The sequence below is a fragment of the Citrus sinensis genome, chromosome 3 (genome assembly GCF_022201045.2).
Source record: "Citrus sinensis cultivar Valencia sweet orange chromosome 3, DVS_A1.0, whole genome shotgun sequence".
In the NCBI taxonomy this organism is placed as follows: domain Eukaryota; kingdom Viridiplantae; phylum Streptophyta; class Magnoliopsida; order Sapindales; family Rutaceae; genus Citrus; species Citrus sinensis.
This window is the reverse complement of record NC_068558.1, coordinates 16,316,215-16,340,984: the sequence shown is the minus strand read 5'-3', so window position 1 is coordinate 16,340,984 and position 24,770 is coordinate 16,316,215. Positions and strand designations below refer to the sequence as shown.

The following is a 24,770-nucleotide window of genomic DNA, read 5'->3' as shown; positions in this document are numbered from 1 at the left end:
AATGGGGTCTGCAATGGGGTAGGATGGGACGAGATGTGTCAATCTCAGTCTTGTCCCATATATGCAAGTGGGATAAAAAAAAAATGTCTCATTCCAATTCTTTTATTTTTTTGGGATAAAAATTTATCCTATTCTTGTCCTTGTTAAATATCTCGTCCCACCCCCTTATCAATAAAAAAAATTTTGACATTTTTTTTCTTTTAAGGATCATCATAATTCAATATGGCCTACATCTTGAATAAATACAAAGTAGAATAATTAAATAAATAGATTTGCTTTGACTACATGCATGTTCGAATATAATTTTATGCTAAAATTTTTTAATTGCTTGTTTGTTTTCACTGCACATTAATACTAAGACTTACGCTTTAAAAGGTATAGATTTAGATAGTAACTAACTTCAGGCATGTTTAAATATCCAACAATTCAACAATATAATAATAAACCAAACCAGTAGCAAAAGAAAAATCAAAAGTTCGAAGTTTCAACCCTAAACCAAATCAATCTAAGTTGCAAAGTTTAAGCAAAAATAAAAAATTAACAAAAACTTTCAAAAGTTAACTTCAATAAATAATTAAAAATTTAGAATAGTTTTAAAATTATAAGATCAGCGGATATATAGGACGGGACAAGATTTTATAATTGATTCTTCTCCCGTCCCACAAATAAAGATAGGATGTATTTTTTATCCTTACCCTTATCCCATCCCACTTTAATTTAGTATGTAAAAATACATTTTAATCCCAAACGAGATGGGATTCTGCAATAGGAAAAATTGATATTCTTATTGTTAAATAAGTTTTATTAGCACCCCAACTTCTAATTATCGTCATTTAAACTGGGCCAAAGATTCCGGGCTGGCCCATTTAACGATAGCTTACCCTCTTCTGAGAGAAACCCATAAGCCATAAACTGACCCACTTTGCTTCTGCTTCTGCTCTCTGCTTCTGTGACTTGTGTCTCCTCGTGTTTCGTCTATTATTTTCTTACAAATAATGGAGTCTCTCGCAGCAGCAGCTGTGCCTCTGAAAGCAAAACTGGGTGTGTGTCATCAGCTATGTTTCTCCCCATTCAACATGAAGACACACTTATGTCTCTTGTCAATTTCTTCAAGTCCCCTTCATTGCCAATCTTCCCGCTCTCGGTTCTTCACAGCCTCGTCCAAGCTGTCAGCTGCCAGAAAACGTGACAAGAAAATCAGCTGCGAATTTGACGGAAAAGTTAATGGCTTTTCTTCCGACTCCGGAGACTCCCGCTTCCTCGACCGGGTGGGTACATATAATAATAATAATAATAATAATAATAATAATAATAATAATAATAATAATAATAACTCTTCCAATTCTTTATGCTATACTTCTGGTTGAATGAATAAACATTCCTCTCTTAGTAATATTAATAAACATACAAATTTGTTACAGCAAAGAGCGTTGGATGCAGCAATGAATGACATAAACAGTTCATTTGGAAAAGGGAGTGTTACAAGATTGGGCAGTGCTGGTGGAGCCCTTGTGTATGTCTCCTTGTCTCCTGGAATCTCAGTATAATATGTATATGTTATTTGACTTATTTTTTTCATTTCATGTTTGTTATTGCTGTTTTTAAGACTGCGTTTTTTCTTTTTTGTCTCCCTTCGATGTGCTTAATCATTAATTTTTTTTTTTTGGTTATTGGTTATTATTGCCCTATGCCACTTCCTTCTTATGACTTATGTACTAGAGGTGTAGGATTAATTTTGTTTCTTTTTTCTGTTTTTTTTTTCCTTTTTTAACCATTGCAGTGAAACCTTTCCCAGTGGTTGCTTGACGCTGGATTTGGCCTTAGGTGGTGGGCTTCCTAAAGGGAGAATTGTGGAGGTATTATCCTTTTTTCTTCCCATGCGGGGCTTGAGATGCTTATATGATAGTTCATTGGCCATATGGTGAACATTTTGAAACATTGCTTTTGAGAGAAAATATTTCAATAAGGAATCATTTGCTTGCTCCGTGACTTGATGTGATGGTGAAAGGAGAAGATTTTTGGAAGATCCATAGTGGAAAAATGTTCCTTTCATCTTTTGATCACTAAGATACCATTGTTTGTCTGCTATTACAAGTCTTTCTTTATATGTTTTTATTCATTTACTGTGTCTTGATCGGGAAGTTCCACTGACTAGGTTCTGATTTTATCCAAACCAGTAGTGATAAAAGCAGATGAGCTTTCTTCCTCTTTGATTTCAGTGGTTAATTGTTAATGTTGTTTACTCTTACTTGCAAAAGGACAAACAAACTCGGTCACCTAGTTCTTTTGATACATTCCCTAGTAATATTACTATTAATTACTATTTTTTGAGGTTCATTCAATATCTGTTTTTCATCATAAAACTTCTATTTTGGAAATTTCTTGCTTCTTGAAAAGTTAAATTCTTAGTTTTGTCTTCAGCTTAAATGCAAGTGATTTGCTTCAAAGGAGGCACCCAAACTTTCCCTTTTCTTCTCTATGATGCATACTTAGTAGAAAGAAAGGATACTACATACATCATTAGTTATTGATATGTGATTTGCTCGTGGGCCATGAGTAGATTGTTATACATGATAGAGGTTTGTTTGGGTTATGGCTTATCATAGTGTAACAAAGATGTTAGAGGATTTGGGAATATCAAGGGGGAAAATTTTTTATGGAGATGTGCAGCGAGCACTGCTATGGGTCATGTGGAGTTCACAGCTCCTTGGGGATAGAATAATGTTTCTCCCTTCATTATGGGATTTGCTTTGGATTGTCTCCTATTGATGTTCTGGGGACTATCTCTCTGAGAATTGGAAATGTTGTTTAGAACTCATTTTCTTCTTCTCTTATGAGCTGTTCTGTTTTCTTTTAAGATAATTCTGTAATCATAGGATGGACTATTGCTCGTTTAATCCCAGCTTATTTTTGTTTGTTATCAAAAGTAGAAACGAAAATCTGTCGTTACTTGGCACTCTGTTTTTCCCTTATATTTTTTCTTGTTGCTTTAGTCAATTTCTGTCATTAGATAGTACCTATAATGACTTTCTGTACTCTGAAGAAAAAATATTTTTGTACTATAAATTTTGTTTTCTGGATTATACTCTGGTGCAAAAAGCTTTGTAACAAATTGCAAACTTTCTCAGCAGATATTTGGGCCAGAAAGTAGTGGAAAGACTACCCTTGCACTCCATGCAATTGCAGAAGTGCAGGTACCAATCAGTCTGCGCTTACCTTCTGTGTTCTTAATTTTTGTACAGTTGTAGAAAGTTCTGGGACACTGTTGTATATGTCATGCAGTTTTATACTGTTTATTTATAGAAACTTGGAGGCAATGCAATGCTTGTGGATGCAGAGCATGCTTTTGATCCATCATATTCAAAAGCATTGGGCGTGGATGTAGAGAATTTGATTGTTTGCCAGCCTGATAACGGCGAGATGGCACTAGAAAGTAATTTATCCTTCTTGTCCATGTTTTGTTTTTTTTTTCATTTTCTTTTGCTTGTGGGATTTGTTTCTTATAAGCAGAATGTTTGCTAACTAATTCAATTTTCACTTTGCAGTTGCCGATCGTATGTGCAGATCTGGTGCCATAGATCTTATTTGTGTTGATTCTGTATCAGCTCTCACTCCACGTGCAGAGATTGAAGTACGCTATAATTTTCCCCATGCAAACTAACCAATGTTTCCCTGTTAAATAGTGGGAACTAGAGCTTGCAAAATAGGTCGTCGGGTCGGGTTTGTACTGTGTCAGCTTTGTATTGTGTCAAATTTAGGTCGACCCAAACATGACCTATTTAATAATCGTATCAAAATATTGAGATCCTAACCCAACATGGAAAATAAATGGGTTACCCATTAATCTGCTTAATACCTATATATTTAACAAAATTTATATCAAATATTTGTACACTGTTTTATATATATTATAAAATCTATATATCTATTGAAATATTACATATTTACACTATTGAAGTTTTGTAATATTATATATCGACATTACAAAATATACATGTTTGCCAATATTTTACACATTTACACTATTGTATTTCTAAATCTATGTAAAATTTTTTAAATGAAACAATGTCGATATGTATATCCTTCTAAAAAATAAAAATAAAAAGGGAAAATCATGTCCAATATTTGAGTTTTGATGACAAGAATTTATAAATTAATTTAGAATTGAAAATATAATAGTGTCAGTGGTCGGATAAATCGGTTAAGAACTTTAACCCTAACCTGACGCAAAAAAAATCTTGTCGACTAGGACCCAGCCCATTTAATAATCATGTCAAATTTGACAATTCATGCTTATTTATTAATGTCGTGTTCGTGTCGGATAATCAGGTTATGTCAAATTTTGCTAGCTCGAGTGGGAACTTACCCGTGTTTGAATGTTGTCCCATTTCTTGTTGCATAGGGTGAGATAGGAATGCAGCAAATTGGTTTGCAAGCTCGCCTTATGAGCCAAGCTTTGCGTAAAATGTCAGGAAATGCCTCCAAAGCTGGTTGTACTCTCATTTTCCTCAATCAGATCAGATACAAGGTACTTTTGGGTTTAATTCTTTTCGATGATGTTAGACAGCTGCAAGAGTATCTTTTGTAACTGATGTGAGATCTGTGCAGCACTGACCTCAAGCTTATGGGAATTTTAGATGGTTCTGGTTTGTATTTGGTGGAGGACTTGTTAGGTTAACAGAAAGGGATCATTTTAGATAAATCAAAGGAGAAAAACTGCTTATATCTTCTCTTTGGTTGGATAAGCCTTGAACTTCTTGAAAGTACTGCTTTTAATATTGAGTTATATGTAGTGCCTTTTGTTTTATCTATGTTTTCTGCATCAGTCTGCTTTACGCTCCATTGGAAAATTTCATTTTCTAGCAACTGATTATATTGCTTATTCTGCATTCTGTAAGATTGGTGTATATTATGGGAATCCTGAAGTAACTAGTGGAGGGATTGCTTTAAAGTTTTTTGCCTCAGTTCGTCTTGAAATACGTTCTACAGGGAAGATAAAGTCTGTAAGTGCAATAACCACTTGACAGTTCAATATTTCTTCCACTTTCTTTATTTAACCATTTTTAGTCTCCTAGTAATTCTCATTAAGTTTGTTTTACTTTGTTGCAGGTTAAAGGAGATGAGGATGTTGGGGTACGGGTTCGTGTCAGAGTGCAAAAGAGTAAGGTAGATAAAAACCTTGCTATTTTGTGTTCCCCCACCAAAATTTTTGTTTCTAATTGATGCTGTCAAGGGTAGAGAAATTCCTGATCTTAATCACTTGCTTTCATAATTCATAGGTATCAAGGCCATACAAACAAGCAGAGTTCGAAATCATATTTGGGGAGGGAGTGAGTAAACTGGTTCGTATTGCAATAAAAAACTATTTCTCCAAAGGTTATAAGTGCTTTATGTTTTGACTTTCAATAACTTGCAGGGATGCATGTTGGATTGTGCTGAAATGATGGATATCGTGGTGAGGAAAGGAGCTTGGTATAGCTATGGAGACCAAAGGTTTGCCTTTGGACTTCTATTGTGTGTAATCATAGTTGCATCCTAGTTCTTTTTATATGGTTTACAATTCTTTTAGATCATTTTGCATGAAAATCAAATTTGTTTGCCCTTTTGTTTCTCATTCAAACCCATGTGTGCATGCCACAGATATAAACATATTTCATAATGTACTTAATGAATTTGCGTTAGTTATGGTTCTTTACGGCCAAATCAACAAGATGATTAAATTACATATATGCTTTCAGATCAGTTTACATTATGGGCCGCTCTGTATTGTTATTAACTTGCATAAGACTTGCACCTTTGAATAATTTTTTGACCTTCAGTATACATGGGACTAGAAATATGCACAACAGGGACACCGCATATATTTGGCCCTGTAAGAAAGTGATGGTTTTTTCTTGAGCACTGTTGAGTGGCCAATTCTCATAACTGTGACTCAAAATAGCTCTCTCTCTCTCTCTCTCTCTCTCTCTCTCTCTCTCTCTCTCTCTATATATATATATATATATATATATATTGGTGAATTGAGGGAATTCCCAACGATGGAGATACAAAGGTCTTAAGGGAAACCCCAATGGAGATACAAGGTCTTGATGTAAACGCATATTCATGCATACCCTGTGTAACTCAGGTATCAGGTAAGCTTGGGGTAGTTGCAAGTAAGACCCACTCATTTGTACATATTTGTTTTGACTGGTCAGAATAGCTGTAGAGCAGGTTTAAGATGGGGTAATTGCTTGTAAGACAAGCCTGAACCAGTGAAGTTCTCAATTCATACCAGATTGAGAACCTTGAGGATTTGACAATTGCAGTGATAGAAGCTTTGTGAGGTTTTGAGAATTTGGCAAGTGCAGGAGGTAGAATGAGGTTTATGACATAATATATAAAAAGGTGGGATCTTTGGGTTTTGGTTGTTTCTGGATCTAAAAGCTATTTTTAGAAAAAGTTGTACCTAAATCGGTGACCGTGGTGTAAATTAATGCACTCATTAATTTATTTTGTACTTTTAAACAGCCTTTATTTTCTTAAAAAGTGACTGTAATGTTGCCAGTTTCTAGAAATCAATTAAGGCTTATTGGCATTCTCCCTTTTTTGTGTTTGATCAATAGATTGGGACAGGGGAGAGATAAAGCATTGCAGTACTTGAGAGACAATCCTCTTCTTCAAGAGGAAATAGAAAAGGTAATATGCTTCTGCTTCTCTTACATATTTGTGTTTGATTTTTTCAAACAGAAAAGAAGATTTACCATCCTCTTTTACAATAGTAGGGAACTTGCAAGTATTGCTTTCCCTCATAATGGGGGATGCATAAATGACTTTAATTGCAAGAAAACTATGTTAGAGTAACAAATGGTTTGCATATATTCAGGTAGTTCGGTCTATGATGTCAGACGGAAGTGTACATCAGGGCTCTTTTTTGAGGAATGTATCTCTGCCTAATCAAGAGGAAAATATTCTTGAAGAGTTTTGAGTACAAACAAATTCACTATTAAGCTGTCATCAATACACCACACAAGGCTCAAATGGAACTGGCAAAAACAATTGGGTGGATTTTTTTCCTAGGCCCGTAAATTATGAATTAAGTGAAGTTAGATGCGATAATCGAACCATCCATCCATCCAGTTCTCCTGAGATCAAAACAACAGAAAATCTTTGCATCACGTTGACGGTGGTGTGAACTGAGCTGGGCAAGCATCTGTTGTATTTTGGCGATGTAGATGAAAGTAGTATAGGGAATGACAGTGATATTTTGATATTTTTATAAAGTAAAGCAGGTTTTTACTTATCCAGTTTTCTCTATTACTTGTTCTTTACATGGGAAGCATACTTGATGTCCATACACTGAAGTTTCAATGGTGCTGCTCCATGTATCAAAACAAGATCCAAATTCAGTTTGTATGGCCCTTATGATAAGCTTACTCAGACTAGGTTTAAAAACCAGGCCAACCATCTTCAATGAAGGCACAGAAGGGAGTACCAAATTATAGATGGCTATATGTCTCAATTTAAATCCACCCAAAACATTACACAAAATAGATACACGAAGTAGCTGTGGAAGGTACATTTAACAGCAACATTGACAAGTTATAAAAAATAGAGATAATAATGTAACATTGATTGAAATTCATCTACTGTGCCAAAGCACTTGTGTTGTAGACGAGAAGTGCTCCTCCTGCAAGAAGACCGGCAAGAGTAACAGCCCAGATTGCCAAGCCAGTTGCACCTGCAATACCACATTTGCACCGGAAAGTTTAAGTCCAAGCTTCAAATTTACCTTTAAGCTTCAGCTACAAGACTGAACACAAATATTTTCATTTGTGCTGATGTTTTGAGATATGAAATTACAGCCTGAAAATCAAAGTGAGATCATAGTTAAGAGTCACTTACCACCAGTATAGACATCACCACTGGGAGACCAGTCATTCTCGTTGTAGATAGGACTGTAAAACGACTCATCAGAACGTATATCAGAAATTTACTAATATACAGATACGTAAACCTTCATGGAATATTAATCTTATATCAACAACTAGCCAATTTTCTTAATAACAGATTCCTTCTTCCTCGGTCCCTTTTTCAGGAAGGAAAATCTTCCATAGATATTACTCTTAAATTGTCTTCCCCACTAACAGAAATTAGAAATTAAAACTTAATGGCTTAAGCTGTGAGAGTAGAAGAATTACAAAACTAAACAATGATCTCTACCTGTATCCATCAACATTGGCACCGTATTTGTCAACAAATTGGTAAACACCTTTCCCCTGTATTCAATTTGAAAAGCTGAAGAGTTAACAGAATATAGATTATACAAAAACACGACAAAGGAAAGATATAAATAAATATTGAAATACATTATAATTTTCATGTCCTTCCCTTTAGAAGCCCCTTTTAATATCATATCAATCTATCAACGATTTGCTCAACCTCGCCTTATCAGTGTAAGCGTATACGAACGCATCTTTTCTTTTTTTCAATATTTTTGGAATTTGCCTTTTGACTGTGATGGAAGAACTCTTATGCTCTTGGTTCGATGATGAAATATTATTAATTCCTTGATGAGTGCTTGATTTGCATAAAGGTGCAAAACAGTTAGCATTGAATATAACTGTTCACAAAGAAACAGTTAATTACCAAATATATATACAAATAATTCGCCTGAATTCAAAGGTTGTTGATTAAGGAATTTATACTACAATGAAACAAGATGAAATTTGCATTAGTTTCAAAGACAACAAAGAAATTGATACTCAAGTAGAGAACATATGAAAAAATTATAAATATTTTAGCAAAACAATAAACTTAGAGAAATTGAAGTAATGGACTCGAGAGAGAAGCAGCTAGAAGAATTTATCTAAAATGAGTATATAAATAAAATGACAAAATTGCTGGACACAAACCTTAGCCTTCCTGCCGGATGCATCAAGACCTTCCCTCAAATCCATACCACCATTTATTCCTGTAGAATCATGTATGATCATATGATATTAATTCTCAAATCTTATTGACATTGAATTGATAACAATAAATATTAATCAAGCTATAAAATAGCATGCAAGCCTATCTGATAACATTGAATATCAATTAAACTCATAACACAAGCATGCAGTAACATGTATAGGGTGCATTGTATTATGTTGTATTGTAATAACACTGTATTATAATAATGTTGTACAGTATTTGATGTTACGATGAACTGTAGTAATTTTATATTAATATTAAATCAATATTATTTAATTTTATTGTTATTTTATTATTAATTATATTAAATTAATTATTAAATAATTATTTTTATATTATTAATTATATTAAATTAATTATTAAATAATTATTTTTATATTATTAATTAATATATAAATATAATATCATATAATAATATAATGAAATATAGCATTATGAAATAAAATAATACTATCATATAATTTATTTTTATATTTCATTTATTATATTATTATTTAATAATAAAATAATTTATTTAAATAAAATAACTTATTTTTGTATTATTAAAATTTAAAAAAAAATATTGAAATGCTATGTAATACAAGCTGCCAAATTTTGGCACCTTTGCAGCATAAAACCTGAAAGAATATGAAGTCATAGATCACAACTATGGTATTGATGACATTGGGATGAACTGTCATCCACTTCACAATTTTCCCTTTTTCATTCAAAATATTAGATAACTTTAAACCCTATAATTAGTGAGAATTAACTATCACAGAAATGAACACTTGTGAATGTGTGCTAGGTATATCCATCACTAGTAGCTCAGCATACTTATATATGTAGTAAAATCACACGAACATGTTTGTATCAGTATGGGATTTAAATACTGCTGCAATATTACCTACAGTGATCATCGTTACAATCAATCTTGTTAACTTAGCTCCGTTCAGTACTGTTGTTAACTTAATATATATACACATATATTTACCTTTGCTAATTTTATTAAAAATATTATCTAAAAGTTACATGCATTTATTAACCACAATTTATAATAGTCGCGGCTTAAATCCACGCCACCTAAATACTAAACAAACCCTAAATCATAACTCACTGCATGTGTATTCATTTGATATATGCAAGCATGCATATGCACTGCGATATAAGAAGAATATACCATAGGGTTTGTCGGTTTTGATCTTGCCGCCTTTAGCCACAATTTTGAATGAAGTTTTAGCAAGAGAGGGAAGGCCTCTCGCTGCTGATTTCCCCACAGTGAAAGGAGCTGGTTTCAGGCTCAACGAAGAAGCCATCACTGAGGCTGCCATTTGCTTTGCTGTGCTCTCCTGTTTTGTTTTTGTTAATTTTCTGGGTTTCTTCTTGCTTTGAACTTGTGTGGTCGGAGTCCCAAAAATGCTAGATAATAATTCTGAGTAGAGAATAGTGATTGTCGAGTTGACACGTGGCAATTAATATGTGGCTCATATCTGGATATGATATTACAAAAGTACAAAACATTATCAGAAATTCAGAATTGCATGCGGCTACCAAGTTTAACCACTTCTGTTTTGAGATGACACAAATTGATCCATCACACATCCATTACCTACCACGTGGACGGATGCCATGGGTTTTCAGGAGATTTCATTGGTTGATCTCTCAATGGACACAACAGTACAAGCTTGTCTATTTCTCTAGTTTTAAAAATATCCATAAGTTTGATACAATTTGTGAACTACTAGAATCATAAATTAAACTATTTGAAATGCTTCAAGCAATAGCGTTGCTCTTTACAGGCCTAAACAAGATTGGGACTCAGACGCACTGGAATTTTGATGTAGTATACTTCTGAACATAATCAATTTTGTGAATGTTACAATTCGATAAGAAATTGAAAACATGTACAGAAAACACTCTCGCTCTCGGCTTGATCTTTATGGAACAAAAGCAAAACAGCAGAAGCTACCTATGCCCAGCTAGGTGTTTGTCCTCGAAAAATTAAGTCTGCAAATCAGGAACATGAAGCAGCAGCCTTGGCCGTAGGCTTGTAACCAAGGGAGAGATCTCCCTGAAGGCAAGGTTTGAACGCTCAGCCTGTGTCATCAGTTAGAATTCAAAATGCAGAAAAGCAAGGAAACATTTTAATAGGACAGTCGCAATAGGACTATCAAATAAAAATCATGTTTGAGTTTTTCAAAACTTCTATCGATATCTCAATTACTAACATACCTGGTAAATTTCAAAATAAAGAACGTAAGTAGCAAAATTTATCGAATGGATGAATGATGTGGCACAGCTGTTCCATCTAAGACTTTAAAAAAGAACTGCATAAGAATGCAGAAAATCTTACAGGAGGAACATATACCATGCCTAAAAGTCCAAACATTTCAAACAGAGTAACCAAATCTACCAAGTTTCATTTGATCATCATGAATCACTCACAAAACTTCATTTTTGGACAACACATCAACTAGCACTGATTCAAAGCGGATGATGCCTTGACAGCTCCGAGGCAAGTGTATTTTTCGTTTTCTTCTATCTTAATAAATGTTAGATTACAATGAAGATTTCTTCGAGGTTTAAACTGATACCATAAGGAGAGTGACTCATGCAACACTTTCTTAACCTTTTTTTCTTTTTTTCATTTTCGTTGAGGTTTACACTGAGACTTACAGATTTGTGAAGACTTCCTCCACTTTATTGACATTTTAATAACAAGTGTTTGGATGACCATAGCTGATTTTGTCATCCATCACTCATGCAAAACTTGCATCAATGAGGAGAGAAACCAGAGTTAACCGGAATCCAATAAAAAGGTGCAAGGACCAATAAGATTTCACCTGTGCCTGAAGGTGTTTAGTTGATATTGCTCCAGCAAATGCTGCTTCAAATGATGAGACAAACAAAGGGAAGATTCAACAGCTTTTCTTAACCTGTGATTGAAAATAATTATTCAGACCCTGTAAGAAAAAGACAGTTGTTGGGTATAGTTGATGACCTTCCGAAGAACTGCTGCTGCTGGAATCAGGGCATCTGACACTGTGTGATAGCCATATTTCCTGACTGTAGAAGTCGAAGTTTCAAAAAATGCTTTAGCTCCTGAATCGAGAGTCATTAGTATAGGTAGGCTAGTCCAAAACACTTAACTTCACGAGAAAATCATCTACTTTACTTCACAAGAAAATTATCTCACATTGTGTCAATGTGATAACTGACCAAATATAATTCTTTTGTGCAAGTGCTGTCTCGCAGAATATACTGTAAAACAATTTTAAAAGATGGAGCTGTGTCGTCTAAGCATCTATCATATGATTTTGGAGGTAACATGTTTGACCCATGTGAACAGACATGTTAGAGCTGAATACTATTTTTGGACTCTTACCTGTAAGCCTAGGCTTTTGGATTTATGGTAAAATAACACTCGCACTTTTGTTAATCGTGATAGGTGTCACCAGCATCCACATGGATCATACTTAATAACAACAAGCATGATTGCCAGTACTAGTACCACAAGACTTCCCAGATTACATGAATCACTGCCAACTATATTCTGAATCAGCTTTGATGAACATGAAGCCTCTTCATAACAAATAGTTAGATCCATGTTAAAGGGAGACATTAGTCTGCCTAACTGGGACATTGTTTCTTCCTTGATACTTCTCCACCAATTCAGATTTCCTACTAAAGGATTCATGCAATTGGCCAAAATCTATACGCACTAAATAGAGTTGAGTCCATCTCCTAGAGATCTTTTTTGGGTTGTGAGCTAAATTCTCAGACCAAAATCATTTCCTCTATTTCCATGTAACTTATCAAGAATCCTCCAAGTTACAGCATCTGGGTTCAGCCCATTCTTTCTCATTTCTCTCAGAATTTGATAAGCTTCTCTCTTCATGCTTAACTTGCAAGCACCATCAATTACAACATTATAGCACACAATATTTGGAGTGACCCCAGAATCAACCAGTTCATATAAGAAATGAACAGCCTCATGTATTTTTCCAGAGCGACAAAGCCCTTTGATCATGGCCGCATAAACATAATTATCATGAATATTTGAAGGCCAGACAATGTCATCCCAAAACCTCTTAGCTTCATCTAATTGGTTAGACTCACATAAACCATCTATTACTATAGCATAAGTTGTACTGTCGGAAACTACACCAATGCCTAACATGCAATTGAAAACTTCTTTTGCTTCTTCCACACGACGAAGTCTCAACAGACCACAAAGAACTGCATTGTATGTCACAATGCCAGGGCTATATCCTCTTTGTGGCATTACCTGATACAACAAATTGAGAGCTTCTTGGATTCTTCCAACATTTAGTAAACCAAAAATAATAGTAGTGAAGGTCACAGCATCTGGGGTACAAAATTTTCCAGCCACCATATCATTTAGCACCTTTAGAGCTTCTTCAATCCTTCCCATCTTGCAAAATCCATTAATAACTGTATTGAGAGTTATCACATCTGGCTGACATTGTGTCTGAAGCATAAAAACAAGAACATTTAGAAGCTCAGTAGGGTTCTTTATAAGACAAAGTGCTCTTAAATATATATTGAAAATTCTGGTCCTATCCACATCTTTCTTACTCAACATGAATTGGAGAACCTTCCTTGCTTTCTCAAGGTCAGATTCTCCACAAAGACCCTCAACTAGAACCTTGTAAGTATGCTCAGATGGCAAGTATCCAAATTGAATTCCTTCCTCTAACAGCTGGTATGCCCTCATACAACCACCATGTTTGCAGAGCCCATGTACAATAGAATTGTACGATACTAAGCTTGGTGTTAAACCTCGTTTTCTCATTACATAAACAACCCTTGAAGCCCCATGGTTCCTTCCACTTCTACAAAGCGAATCAATCATATGTCCACAAGCAAACTCCTCATTCACACTCTTCCCTTGCGGCATATCCTCCGCAATCCTAAAAACCTCATTGACATATCCTTCTCTACACAAAGAATCAACAAGATTAGCAAATGCCGCATTATTCACAGACAAGTCCTCCTCCTCCTTCATCCTCTCCCAAAGCTTGAACATCAGCACGTTAGCACGCTCTACGTCACGTGTCCTCAGAACACCACGAACCAAGACACTATAAGTAAGAGAATTCGGCAAGACACCGCAGTGACGCATTTCATCAAACACCTTATACGCAACATCCATTTCACCAGTTCTGCAATACCCATGGATCAAAGTAGTGTAAGAAACAACATTAGGTACATGGCCTCTACTCTTCATATCAAAAAACAACTTATGAGCTTCACCAACACGCGACAAACCACACAATTGATCCATCAAACAGTTATAGTTAACCAAAGAAGGCACAAACTCCGGCTTAACATTATACAAACAGCCTATAACACGCAAAGTATCAAGTGGGTTTTTCGAGCCAAGCAAGCAAGCGATAATTACATTGCAAGTGCGCTCGTCAGGGACGCAACGGGAGGAAATGGAGAGTAGAAACCGGTGGTGGGCTTCGGCGAACCGGTTGGCATCGCAGAGAGCGTGGATGATGCTGCTGATGTTGAGGGAATTGGGACGGTAGCCAAAAATGCGAAGGTGATCGAGAAAGCGAAGGGCCTCGTCGACGTTGCGGTGTTTGGTGCAGAGTCTGTGAATCTTTTTGGTTATGTCTTGTTCTGATTCGCGGGTGTTTATGTTTAGAGGTTCTTGTGCTTTTTGTGGGAATGTTGTGAAGAAGAAGAGTGCAAATGTGATGTTTGGTTTTGTAAGAGAGTTGAGTTTTTTTGGGTGATGGAAGAGTTGCGAGAAGCATTTGGAATGCATGTCTCCTGGGCTTTTGTGTTAAGTTTATTTGAGTGCTGAAACTCCGGTCATTAAATATGGGATGCGTATGGATTTAAAAATTGGTCCGGTTCGGGTTTAAATTCTGTTTGATCGGTTCAGATTTAAATTTAGATCGGATTTGAATTATACTTCTAGATCAAAAATTCGATTTGGGTTAAAATTTGAGGAAAATTGGAATTTTTTTTAGATTTAGGTTTTTTATTTTTTTATTTGCATGTAACTTGATTGGGTATGATGTTCGGTTTGATTTTAATTCAAATTGAATCCAAATATAATCGGTTTTTAGAATTAAATAAAAAAAATTTGAAATAAATTTCACATTTAGTTTAGTTTGATTTTATCTAAACTAAACACCCACCCCTGACCCCTACCATTAATATCTAAACTAAAGTATGACAAAAAACTGACAAAAATATATTAAAATAATGTTGTTTACAATTTTTTTTTAAGGAAACAAACTCAAAATTACATCATTTTGAATATATTTTTATCAGATTTTGATTCCCAAATCATTTTTCACCTTATAATGTTGGTGTTAGAATAATGTATAACCCGGCCAAATTATTTAATCTTAAATTAAGTCAATAAACTGGAGCAAATTTAAAGTTAATTTTATTGTTATTTTGCCTAATTTTTTTCCAATATTTGCAATTCAATTAAAATTTTGAAAAAAAATTGTTTTATCTATAACGGCCCAATAAAACATTGGCCTAGTAGTGGGTTTGGGTTTCTCTTAAAATAAATTATGGAGGTGTGATATTTGACCTCCTCACTATATCTCACCAATCTCACTAATCACTTTTATGCTAATATCTATTTTATCTTTATATGGAATGATTTTAAAAAATAAATGACTTTTAAGTGTACCCATATGATAATTTGTATTAATATTTATTTAATTAATCAAATTTCTTAAACTCTAATTTCTTTTAACTTTTTAAATTAGCATCTCTTCTCAAATATTGTATATTCTACTTTTATAATCATGGAAAAATTTAATTTATAGTACTCAAAAGAGGATGATGAGGAAGTATCAAATCTTTTTTCATGGCTATGACAACAATGGATAAAACCTTTAAAAAGAAAGAGATTATAGTAATTATGAGAGTTTTTCTTTCCTTTTTTAAAATAAATTTTATAAGTTTTATAAGATAGGTGATTGAAAGAAATATAAAAATTAAAATAAGACTACATTCGGAATTTGGTGAGATATGTTAAGAGATAATGATCAGCTAAAAATTTTTAATACAGTTAACAGAAAAATAGAAGCTGGTGAAATATAATAAGGAGATCACGTACCACTCTAAAATATGTTCTCTTCTTCTTCCGTAGATATGTGGATCGACCGGTAAAGAAAGATATCTTCCCACTGCGGGGATTAGATTTCTGAAGTTATTTCAATAGACTTCTCTGCTCTGATCGGTATTTCTCATCTGTACTAAGAAAAAGGTAAAGTGCGGCGGCGAAAAGCAACAATGCCCATGAAGTTTAAAAAGAACAAGGGAAAAGTAACAGACAGATCTATATTTGTACAAAGATGATTAACGATGAAAAGAATGATTTCCATTACATATCCCATTAATCGAAACGAACAACTCGCTAAAATTAAACAAGAGTATTAAGTGATTATAATTTTCAAAATGGCAAGCAAGCCAAACCGAATTACATCAACAAACAATTACTTAAATGAGGCATGATGGAAGCGTTTTTCACTTGAACAACTGTTGATACCATCGCTATAAGCAACTAAGAATCTCTGTAAGTTTTGAAGCTGCATCCAGGCCACTAAGTATTGCACCTTCAACATTTGGACTAACACAAAAATCTCCACAGATGGCTAGTCTCCTTTTTACATCCCAGAGGCATCTCTCCTCTTTTGCTATGCTTGCAGCTGGAAAGGCGCTTCCCCTGGAAACAAACCATTTGATAGATATATTTAGCTCTAAGAGCGGGAAAGAAGAATCAATTTGCTCAATAACAAATGCATTTTATGCTATATCATGCACGATGTCGATGTCATGATATATCTGCATTACATCAACAATTCAGTGTATAATGCACTGGAATTCCTGACCTTTGAGTGGGGTGATGAGCCATTACTATGTCAAGCTAAATTGTATAGGTGTAAATAAACTTATATTGTAAATGTTTTCCTATAAATTTTTTTGGTATGTGTGCATGTAAAAAGAACAATAATTGACACCCATTTGAAGCATAATTTGAAAAAAAAAAGTTGGAAAACATAATGTAAAACCTATAAGTAATTGATGATTCACACCTTTGAATGAATGTAACTTATGATAAGGAAGCTTGCATGACCAGCTAGCTCCAGTTGTGGGCATATAGTTATGGGCAATTTTATATGCTAACCACCCAACCTACATGTTATATTTGACCTTCTATACCTGAACAATTTCAACAAGAGCCACATCACTCACAGTTGTAAATGAACTTAGTTGCCCACTGTCAAAACCATCATGCACAAATTTCTGTCTCTGTATGTCCTCAAACTTCAAAGTCATGTATCTATTTCTAAGCCAAGGTTGATGTTTAAGTGGATTTTCAGCTGCCCATTTCAATGTTTTTGGTTTCCATGTCAGTTCCAGGGAAAAACCCATCCCCCTAATTAAAAAATTGCATAAAGAAAATTAAGCAATCCCCGCAAGATGATAAGAAGTTGAAAATGAAAAACATATTTTTCATGCAACCCTCAAGTGTGGTTTTGTACGTGCAACAAATAGTTGACTTCATAGTGCTCATAGTCTTAGCCATGCTGCCAAGAACAAGCCAATATAGGACTTGACAAGCGAGCATTATCACTTTTATGCCAGTTAGGATGTAAAACCAGATGGTGAATTTGAAAAATAGAGCAAACTTCCAGGACAAATTAACCTTGCTCTAAATTAGTGCAGAATGAGATGCACCTGAAATTTTTACATGTCTCTAGCAAGCGAACTTCCAGGTCAAATGAACCTGGTGTAATGTCATGCAGAGTGGGATGAGCCTGAAATTTTTAACATGTCCCTGGCTGATCTAATGATTGGCAGTTATAGTATTTACTTCAGATACTGACCATCTATGAGCTTTTCTGAAAATTGGCAGAGGAATGCTGAGACCTGTGCCTTGAAATTCTTGGAACATTTCTTCAGCCACCTTTTTTAATGTTGCTTCTGAAGGCTTTTGAAGTCCAGTTTGTGCAATTACAGTCCTTGCATAGTCTGCAGTTGAATGCAATACCCATCGTTCGCTAACCATAAGGAAGTAAACAGTGAGACAAGATAAAACAAGAAAATGGAATGAAATCTAGATGGAGCAGAAACTAGATCATTTGCTCAATTAAGTCACTAACAATGGAAAATAAAACTACACACCTGTTGGCCGATCGCCCAGGCTTGCTGCTGTCACAGTGAGCCCAACTCAGAACTTCAGAATCTTGAAAAGAGAAACCTTTTACAGGAATCTGAATAGAGATATTAAAGTAGAATCAGAAACCAAAAACTACCATATATAGACCTTTCAAAACATTTAAGTAGCTAATTTGATAGGAAGGGTCCTGCAGCAAAGAAAAGAAAAGGAAAGGTTGATGGAACAAGAAGTTTGAATCATTAAACCATAATAAGAATTGAGAAAACCATTGATTTAAAAATTTATACAGTATCTAATTGATCGATGCATAGTTATTTTCTTACCGAAGATAAAGGCTCCGAAAATGCCAGCATTAGAGCAAAACAAGGGTTGACAGGAATTTCTTCCAACTTCACAGCCAAATCTGGGGCAAAAGTCAAATCTGTACCAAAACAAATAACCACAAAATTATAACTGTTTCTAACAAAATTGATTTGTGTCACAAATTAATTCATACCATTTTTGCAACTTGCAAAAAAGAAGAAAAAGGAAGTCATGGCACTTTTCGGAAGAAATCCAGCCGAAAGATGAGATCAACAAAGAATGGTCGGAACCATCCTTGTGAATGATCACATAGTATTATTGTTAACAAAGTGATGAGGATAAGCAAAATGTAACACTACATTAAGCCACAGTAAAACCAAAAGAAACAAAGCCATTCCATTTTCTTAATTTCAGGTTGTATAATAGTTTATTTCAGACAATAACAAATTGAACTAATGGTGCAAAATGGAAAAGAAACTCTGTGTGCATTATTTTATGGATTTCAACTCTGTAATAGAGTGATAAAACAAAGAAACAATCTTCACCAACAGTTCTGTTTAAGGAAAGATTGGAATGTGTCGATATACCAAGAGGAGGTGGTCTCCCTGTTACGTCTCTAAATCTTGGAGAAACCACATTTTTGTCTGAAGCTACCGCACCATTAAATTGACCAAGACTTTGTCCATCCAACCCTGACACTGACCATAAATTCTTATCCTCTAACCATTCAAACCTCCCTACACCCACTCCAAACTTACTTTCCACTCCTGAAGAATATTAAAGTGAAATATTAGACACTATTTAGGTTTCTATTTACTTTGCATTAAATATAATTAAAGAAAAACTATAGCATTGCTACATACCAGGCTGACGGCATAATGCTTTACAAATAGAGTTCATACCCGGCACACCCACATACTTTTTGTTCATTCCATCCTAGATTAAATTAATATCTTAGAGAAATTGTTATCTGAAAAAGGAAAGATGAATACATGCACATGTACAATTTTTCTTTTGTGTTACAAAGTTAAAAGTACAGAAAACATGCCCATGCTACAATAATAACATTTTGGTGAACCAACTAATGATACCAAGCCTATCAAGCTAATTTATCCTTAGTAACTAAAAGAGTTGCTACGAACAGCTGAGGAATTGCAACCCTCAGTTCCAATGAATAAAAATTAATTAAAAAAAACATCTTAAAATTCAAGCACAATGCTGAGGTGCCTGCATTAAAAAGTACAATGATGCACATATATATTTTCACACAGAATTGTTATAAACCTGTTGTATATTAACGAATTTTTTGGAGACACAATCGAAGGAACCGAGGTTCACTTTCCACTCAGCAACAAGACCTCCTGATTCCCACTCGCAAACAAGAGCCAACACATCATTGTTGGTAACAGTAAAAAATGGAGCACCATGATCAAACAACATCTCCTTCCCGTCTTCAGAAGTTTCTCTACAAAGTTTGCACATTTAGAACCTCAAATTAACAATAGCACGTATAACCACAATAGCATTTATAATCGCACACATGTGCAATTCTGCAACATCTCGTGACAGAATCGCTCACCGTAACATTAGCATTTCAGCGTACACTAGATTTAAAAATAAAAATAGTAAAACAAAGGAACCTTCTTTGAGACATGCGGCCACCAGGTCCTCTAGCGGAGTCGAAGAGAGTCACTGAGATACCATTTCTAGCTAGAGTGCAAGCACACACAGCTCCTGATACTGTCCATTATTAACAATTTGATAATTTAATTTCATCAAACTTTAGTTATCCAATCCATTAACTAATTTACCCGCAAAAAAAATTATATAAAAAAAATTAAAACTCACTTCCACTTCCGACGACGGCAACCTTAGAAGCAGCGTTGTTCATGGTGTCCCCGCTCTCTGCTTTTTGTTGATTTGTGAATTTGCAGGTGGCCAACGCGACAGAGCGCCTGGGCAGTTAAAAGTACCGTAGTGTTATTAATTATTTTATTTAGGGAAAATATCCCCGTCCACCTATTTTTTATACCTTTTTTAAAAATACACAATTCTTTCATTTTTTAGCTAGAATCCACCTAAAGTTACATTTTTTTTCACTTTTCGACTTTCGTTTGGAGTCCGTTAAGAAAACTAACAGAAACTTAATAAAATGACCATTTTACCCCCAAAACGAAAATTACAATTTCACCTTAAAAATACCAAAAATAATAAGATTTAATGATGAATATCATTATTAGTACTTTAATGAAGTACAAAAAAATCTTAACTACTAGAGATTATAACTCAATTAATAATAAAACTCTACTTATCTTAAATTCAATTGATGATTTGTGAGATTGGGCTATTTTTAATACTACTGTTATAATTTAGCATTCTAATTACAGATATATTTAAAAAAAAACATGTATTTGATGGTTATGGAATTAATTTATTTATTGACCGATGGGAAAAATAATTAGATTTAATCTAATTATTTTTTGTAATTTTTAAGGTGAAATTGTAATTTTCATTTTGGGGGTAAAATGGTTATTTTTAAAAGTTTCCGTTAGTTTTCTTAACGGATTCCAAACGGAAGTGGAAAAATGAAAAAAAATATAACTTTGGGTGGATTCCAGCCAAAAAATAAAGGAATTGTGTATTTTTAAAAAATGTGTAAAAAATAGGTGGACGTTGGATATTTTACCTTTTATTTATTGAGCTGACGTTAAGTAACGATTTTTTCAGGGGAATTTTCATGGATAGGCCTAATCTGTATTTAAATTCGCCTTAAGGTAACATATTTTCATATATTAACATCCTTAAGGGACCGTTGATGACTATTTTCCTGATGTTACAATCACAACATTTTTTTTTTTTGGGTGGCCAAAGACCTTCGCAATTTTGCACCAAGCATGACAATAAACCTAAAAATTAGGCTGATCAAGATCAATGGCTATTGGCTATTGTTTAGCAGTGGATGTAGAGATTGATTAATGGTTATTTTTTAGCCGTCCATATAAAGGTTAACAATCTAAATATTATCTTTCTCAAAGTATTAGTTGACGCTATTATTTATGTATGAGAATTTTTTCAAAGAATGCAAGCTAAAAGTAATAATCTATTAAATCATGTGTGAGATGCAAATTTTTATTTTTATTTTTTCATGGTTTTCTTCAAATTTACAAATAAACTACCTCGGCTTTTGTTATCATAGAAAGATATAAGAAAAGAGTTGAAAGGAAAGGGGTCCAAAGTCAATAAAGTTACGGTAAAATGAAAAAAAAAATTAAATTGATAATTTACCTATTTCATGTGAATTTTAAAATTTAACTTCTTAACTTCTACAAAATTCTGTTATGGCTTAATAAAATTATCAGAACCCCACTGCTAATGACTCTTCAAGTTGTACATGTTTTAAGGAATAACCTAAGATGGAACTACATGGTAAAATAAAATTACAAGGAAAGAACAGAAATTTATTTGTGTGATAAAGTGGCGTGCAAAATTAAAGGTGTTCAGAATCTAATTCAATCCACTCAATCCGTCTGATCCGTAGAAATTCAATCCGTAAAAATTTAATCTGTGGATTAGTAAATTAGGTTGGATTGAAATTTTGAAAATCCACAGTTAGTGGATTGGATATGGATTTACTTATGTAAATCCGTAAAAATCCGTAAATCCGCAAAAAAAAAAAAAAATATTTAATAAAAAATTAAACTTGTAAATATGGCATTATACTTACTAATAAATAAATAAGTTAAAATATAGTTACATTAACAGTATATTATATCTTATCCAATAATAATATAAATAAAAATAATTAAATAAAAAATAACTTCCTAACCAATTAATTTTCATGTATTAATCTAAACAAATGAGATTTTTTTTCTTTTTAGTGTGTTATATTTTGCAACTTTAGATGTATTTTCTAGCTATATTTAAATAATTAATTTATTTAAATCTTATTTAATTTTAAATTTGATCGGTAGTATAATCATTTTTATATTAATTATTTATTTAGTTAGTTCATTGATAGAATATATTTAAAAATTTTTAGCCTGTAAACCAATCCTCAAAATGGTGGATTGGTTATGAATTAGGTTAAATTCGCATCCGATCCTCAGACGTATAGATTAAATTTGAATTAAATTTCATCAATTCATTGATTGAATTGAATTTAAAATTTATAAACTGTAAAATTATGTATCAGATATGAATTAGTATCCAATCCGCAAAATTTTATCGGTGAACACCCTGTGCAAAACAAAAGTGGAAGTCTGTCCACTACTCAAAACATGGCAAGCATGTGATAACCTTCCATAACACGTGTTAAACGCTCGAGTAAAAAACATGCTTCCTCTGTGGCCACATGTTATTATACAATTTGGCTACATGTGATTGGCGGCAAATAGGGGTGTTTGTTTTCTATTTTAATACACAATTGCAAAAACATAAGGGCGGTGTTGTTTTTCAAATATTGTTTTTATGAAATAACAATGAGAATGGAAATGTTATAATTTATTTTTAAAATTTAAAAATATATTTAGTATTATTTTTAAAAATAATCTTGAAAATGAAAAAAAAAGTAAAATATGTTTAGTGGAAATATTTTAAAAAATTATTATTGGAATAATTTTCACCTAATTAATAAATTAGGTGATCTTGTTAATTTTTTTATTTAAATAAAAATGATAAACTCTACATATTTGATTTAATTAATATATAAAAACATAAATATTATAATGTATATAAAAAGAAAAGACTATTGTGAGGGAAATTGAATTTTTGGGTATAATAATAATAATGATGTTATTGTTGTTGATATTATTATTATTTGTGAAATGGTGGAAGAAAATTGTTCAATTTGAAACTTAATACTGTATTGGAAAACAAGAAAAATAAGAAAAAACTATTTTCTTAATTTTTTTGTTCAAAAGTGTAGAATGAATTTTATATTTTTAAAAATATTTTTAAAAACGATCTACTCAACACGTGTTTATTATTTTTTGAATTCAGAAAATAAAAAAAAATTGAAAATAATACCAAACGCACCCATAACTCTCTGGTGTGTTATCATTTAGCCTATTACGCTTTATATAATCTCTATTACTTACATAACTTAATAGATACTTCCTAGTTCCTACATAGACCTATCAATAATATCATAAATTAAAATTTACCTATTTTTCGTACATTTTAAATTTAAATTCCTTAATTTTCAAACAATTTTGTTTTAACCTAATAAATATATGGTTTATTTATTATAGCCCCACTGTGGTTGGCTCTTCAATTTTTACATATTGTATTTGTATGGAATTTAATGGAGTTTAAAATCTCCAATATGCCCCCATTAAATCAAAATCATAGTTCCAACATTAAAGACACGTCCGAGATTCGTTCTAAAAAATAATGGAGAGATCTACTTGCAAATTAGAAGAAAATTATACTACTATAATCATATGCAAAGATTTAAACTTTTGGTCTTAAAAATTAAGATCCACTAGACTAATAATTAATTGATAGAGACCGTTAATGACTTGATAAATAATAAAATGATTATTCGAGGTTTGTAAAATCTCAATTATGATTATATTGTTAAAAATATCTCAATGATGTTTCCTAAAATAGAAGGTGGATAATTTAATGATTTAATTTTTTAATTTTAGTATCTATTCAGATTCTTATACGAAAAATATCTTTACTTTAGAGCAATTGAGTTTCCATTTTCGTAACAGCGTTAGGTATTAGTTTTTAAATGCCAACAAAATATAACACTGAGGGTGTGTTTTGTTCAAGTATAAAATGATGGGATTGGATAAATTTATCTTAAAATTATCCTAATGTAGTGTTTGGTATCCAAAAATAATAATGGAATAAAAATAGTGGATCACTCCATTTAATCCAACACAGTGTCAAAATTTTATCATAAGGGGCGGTGTGTGATAAACTAAAACTTAGCCATAAGATAACAAAAAAAAAACCAAAATTTTATCCAACACAGTGACTTTTTTTTATATTTTTGGGCATGTCATCATCCAATGGTAGTATATATGTCAAAACACTCTTTTGATGTTAATGATATGTAATATTTTCATATATACAACTAGTGACATTGTTATGTAATTTTTTTTTTCATTTATGGATTGATATTCTTATTATATTTGTTGATGATATTCTTGTTATGTTTATGATGATATTATTTAGTAATTTATAAGTTAAAAAACAGGTAAAAGCTCAGTTAGTCCCTGTATTTTAAGATTAGTGTTCATTTAGTCTCTGTATTTTTAAAAATACCTCGAAATATCCCTGCCGTTAAAGTATTGATACCTCTACAGTTATTTTTTATTTTTTTGGCTTACTTTTA

General features: G+C 33.0%; 4 protein-coding genes across 25 annotated transcripts; 1 reads left to right on the top strand and 3 right to left on the bottom strand.

Moving 5' to 3' along the window:
• Positions 1–912: 912 nt before the first annotated feature.
• Positions 913–7,282, top strand: LOC102626696 (DNA repair protein recA homolog 1, chloroplastic). 3 transcript variants are annotated; one of them, XM_025099253.2, is made up of 13 exons: positions 913–1,268; positions 1,422–1,513; positions 1,781–1,856; positions 3,129–3,194; positions 3,304–3,433; positions 3,546–3,631; positions 4,403–4,528; positions 4,899–5,003; positions 5,110–5,166; positions 5,280–5,330; positions 5,417–5,493; positions 6,606–6,678; positions 6,866–7,282. In XM_025099253.2, exons 1-13 carry the CDS (start codon positions 996–998, stop codon positions 6,965–6,967), a joined length of 1,314 nt encoding a protein of 437 aa, XP_024955021.2. In that variant the 5' UTR covers positions 913–995; the 3' UTR covers positions 6,968–7,282. The 3 variants fall into 3 exon arrangements, with proteins under 3 accessions (XP_024955021.2, XP_024955020.2, XP_006477998.2); XM_025099252.2 differs by having other exon boundaries at positions 915–1,268; positions 5,280–5,342; XM_006477935.4 differs by having other exon boundaries at positions 916–1,268; positions 3,132–3,194; positions 5,280–5,342.
• A 189-nt stretch (positions 7,283–7,471) lies between these two features.
• On the bottom strand, positions 7,472–10,270 carry LOC102626990 (photosystem II 10 kDa polypeptide, chloroplastic). The gene is made up of 5 exons (XM_006477936.4): positions 10,115–10,270; positions 8,895–8,953; positions 8,203–8,258; positions 7,885–7,937; positions 7,472–7,720 (listed from the first exon to the last, which is right to left on the bottom strand). Exons 1-5 carry the CDS (start codon positions 10,263–10,265, stop codon positions 7,626–7,628), a joined length of 414 nt encoding a protein of 137 aa, XP_006477999.2. The 5' UTR covers positions 10,266–10,270; the 3' UTR covers positions 7,472–7,625.
• Positions 10,271–10,759: 489 nt separating this feature from the next.
• LOC102627267 (pentatricopeptide repeat-containing protein At3g18020) lies at positions 10,760–14,784 on the bottom strand. 18 transcript variants are annotated; one of them, XR_008053046.1, is made up of 3 exons: positions 11,778–14,784; positions 11,167–11,261; positions 10,760–11,031 (listed from the first exon to the last, which is right to left on the bottom strand). XR_008053046.1 is itself a non-coding variant. In XM_052436968.1 (1 exon), exon 1 carries the CDS (start codon positions 14,732–14,734, stop codon positions 12,704–12,706), a length of 2,031 nt encoding a protein of 676 aa, XP_052292928.1. In that variant the 5' UTR covers positions 14,735–14,784; the 3' UTR covers positions 10,760–12,703. The 18 variants fall into 18 exon arrangements, 1 of the variants encoding a protein (XP_052292928.1); XR_008053051.1 differs by having other exon boundaries at positions 11,167–11,248; XR_008053047.1 differs by having other exon boundaries at positions 10,760–11,261; positions 11,778–11,870; positions 11,936–14,784.
• Positions 14,785–16,258: 1,474 nt separating this feature from the next.
• LOC102628137 (uncharacterized) lies at positions 16,259–20,417 on the bottom strand. 3 transcript variants are annotated; one of them, XR_008053061.1, is made up of 10 exons: positions 20,273–20,417; positions 20,065–20,164; positions 19,709–19,889; positions 19,288–19,360; positions 19,012–19,191; positions 18,445–18,542; positions 18,127–18,215; positions 17,829–18,002; positions 17,034–17,160; positions 16,515–16,663 (listed from the first exon to the last, which is right to left on the bottom strand). XR_008053061.1 is itself a non-coding variant. In XM_006477941.2 (9 exons), exons 1-9 carry the CDS (start codon positions 20,313–20,315, stop codon positions 16,492–16,494), a joined length of 1,110 nt encoding a protein of 369 aa, XP_006478004.2. In that variant the 5' UTR covers positions 20,316–20,417; the 3' UTR covers positions 16,259–16,491. The 3 variants fall into 3 exon arrangements, 2 of the variants coding, with proteins under 2 accessions (XP_006478004.2, XP_015385586.2); XM_006477941.2 differs by lacking the exon at positions 17,034–17,160 and having other exon boundaries at positions 16,259–16,663; XM_015530100.3 differs by lacking the exons at positions 17,034–17,160; positions 19,012–19,191 and having other exon boundaries at positions 16,259–16,663.
• Between the last annotated feature and the right edge of the window lie 4,353 nt (positions 20,418–24,770).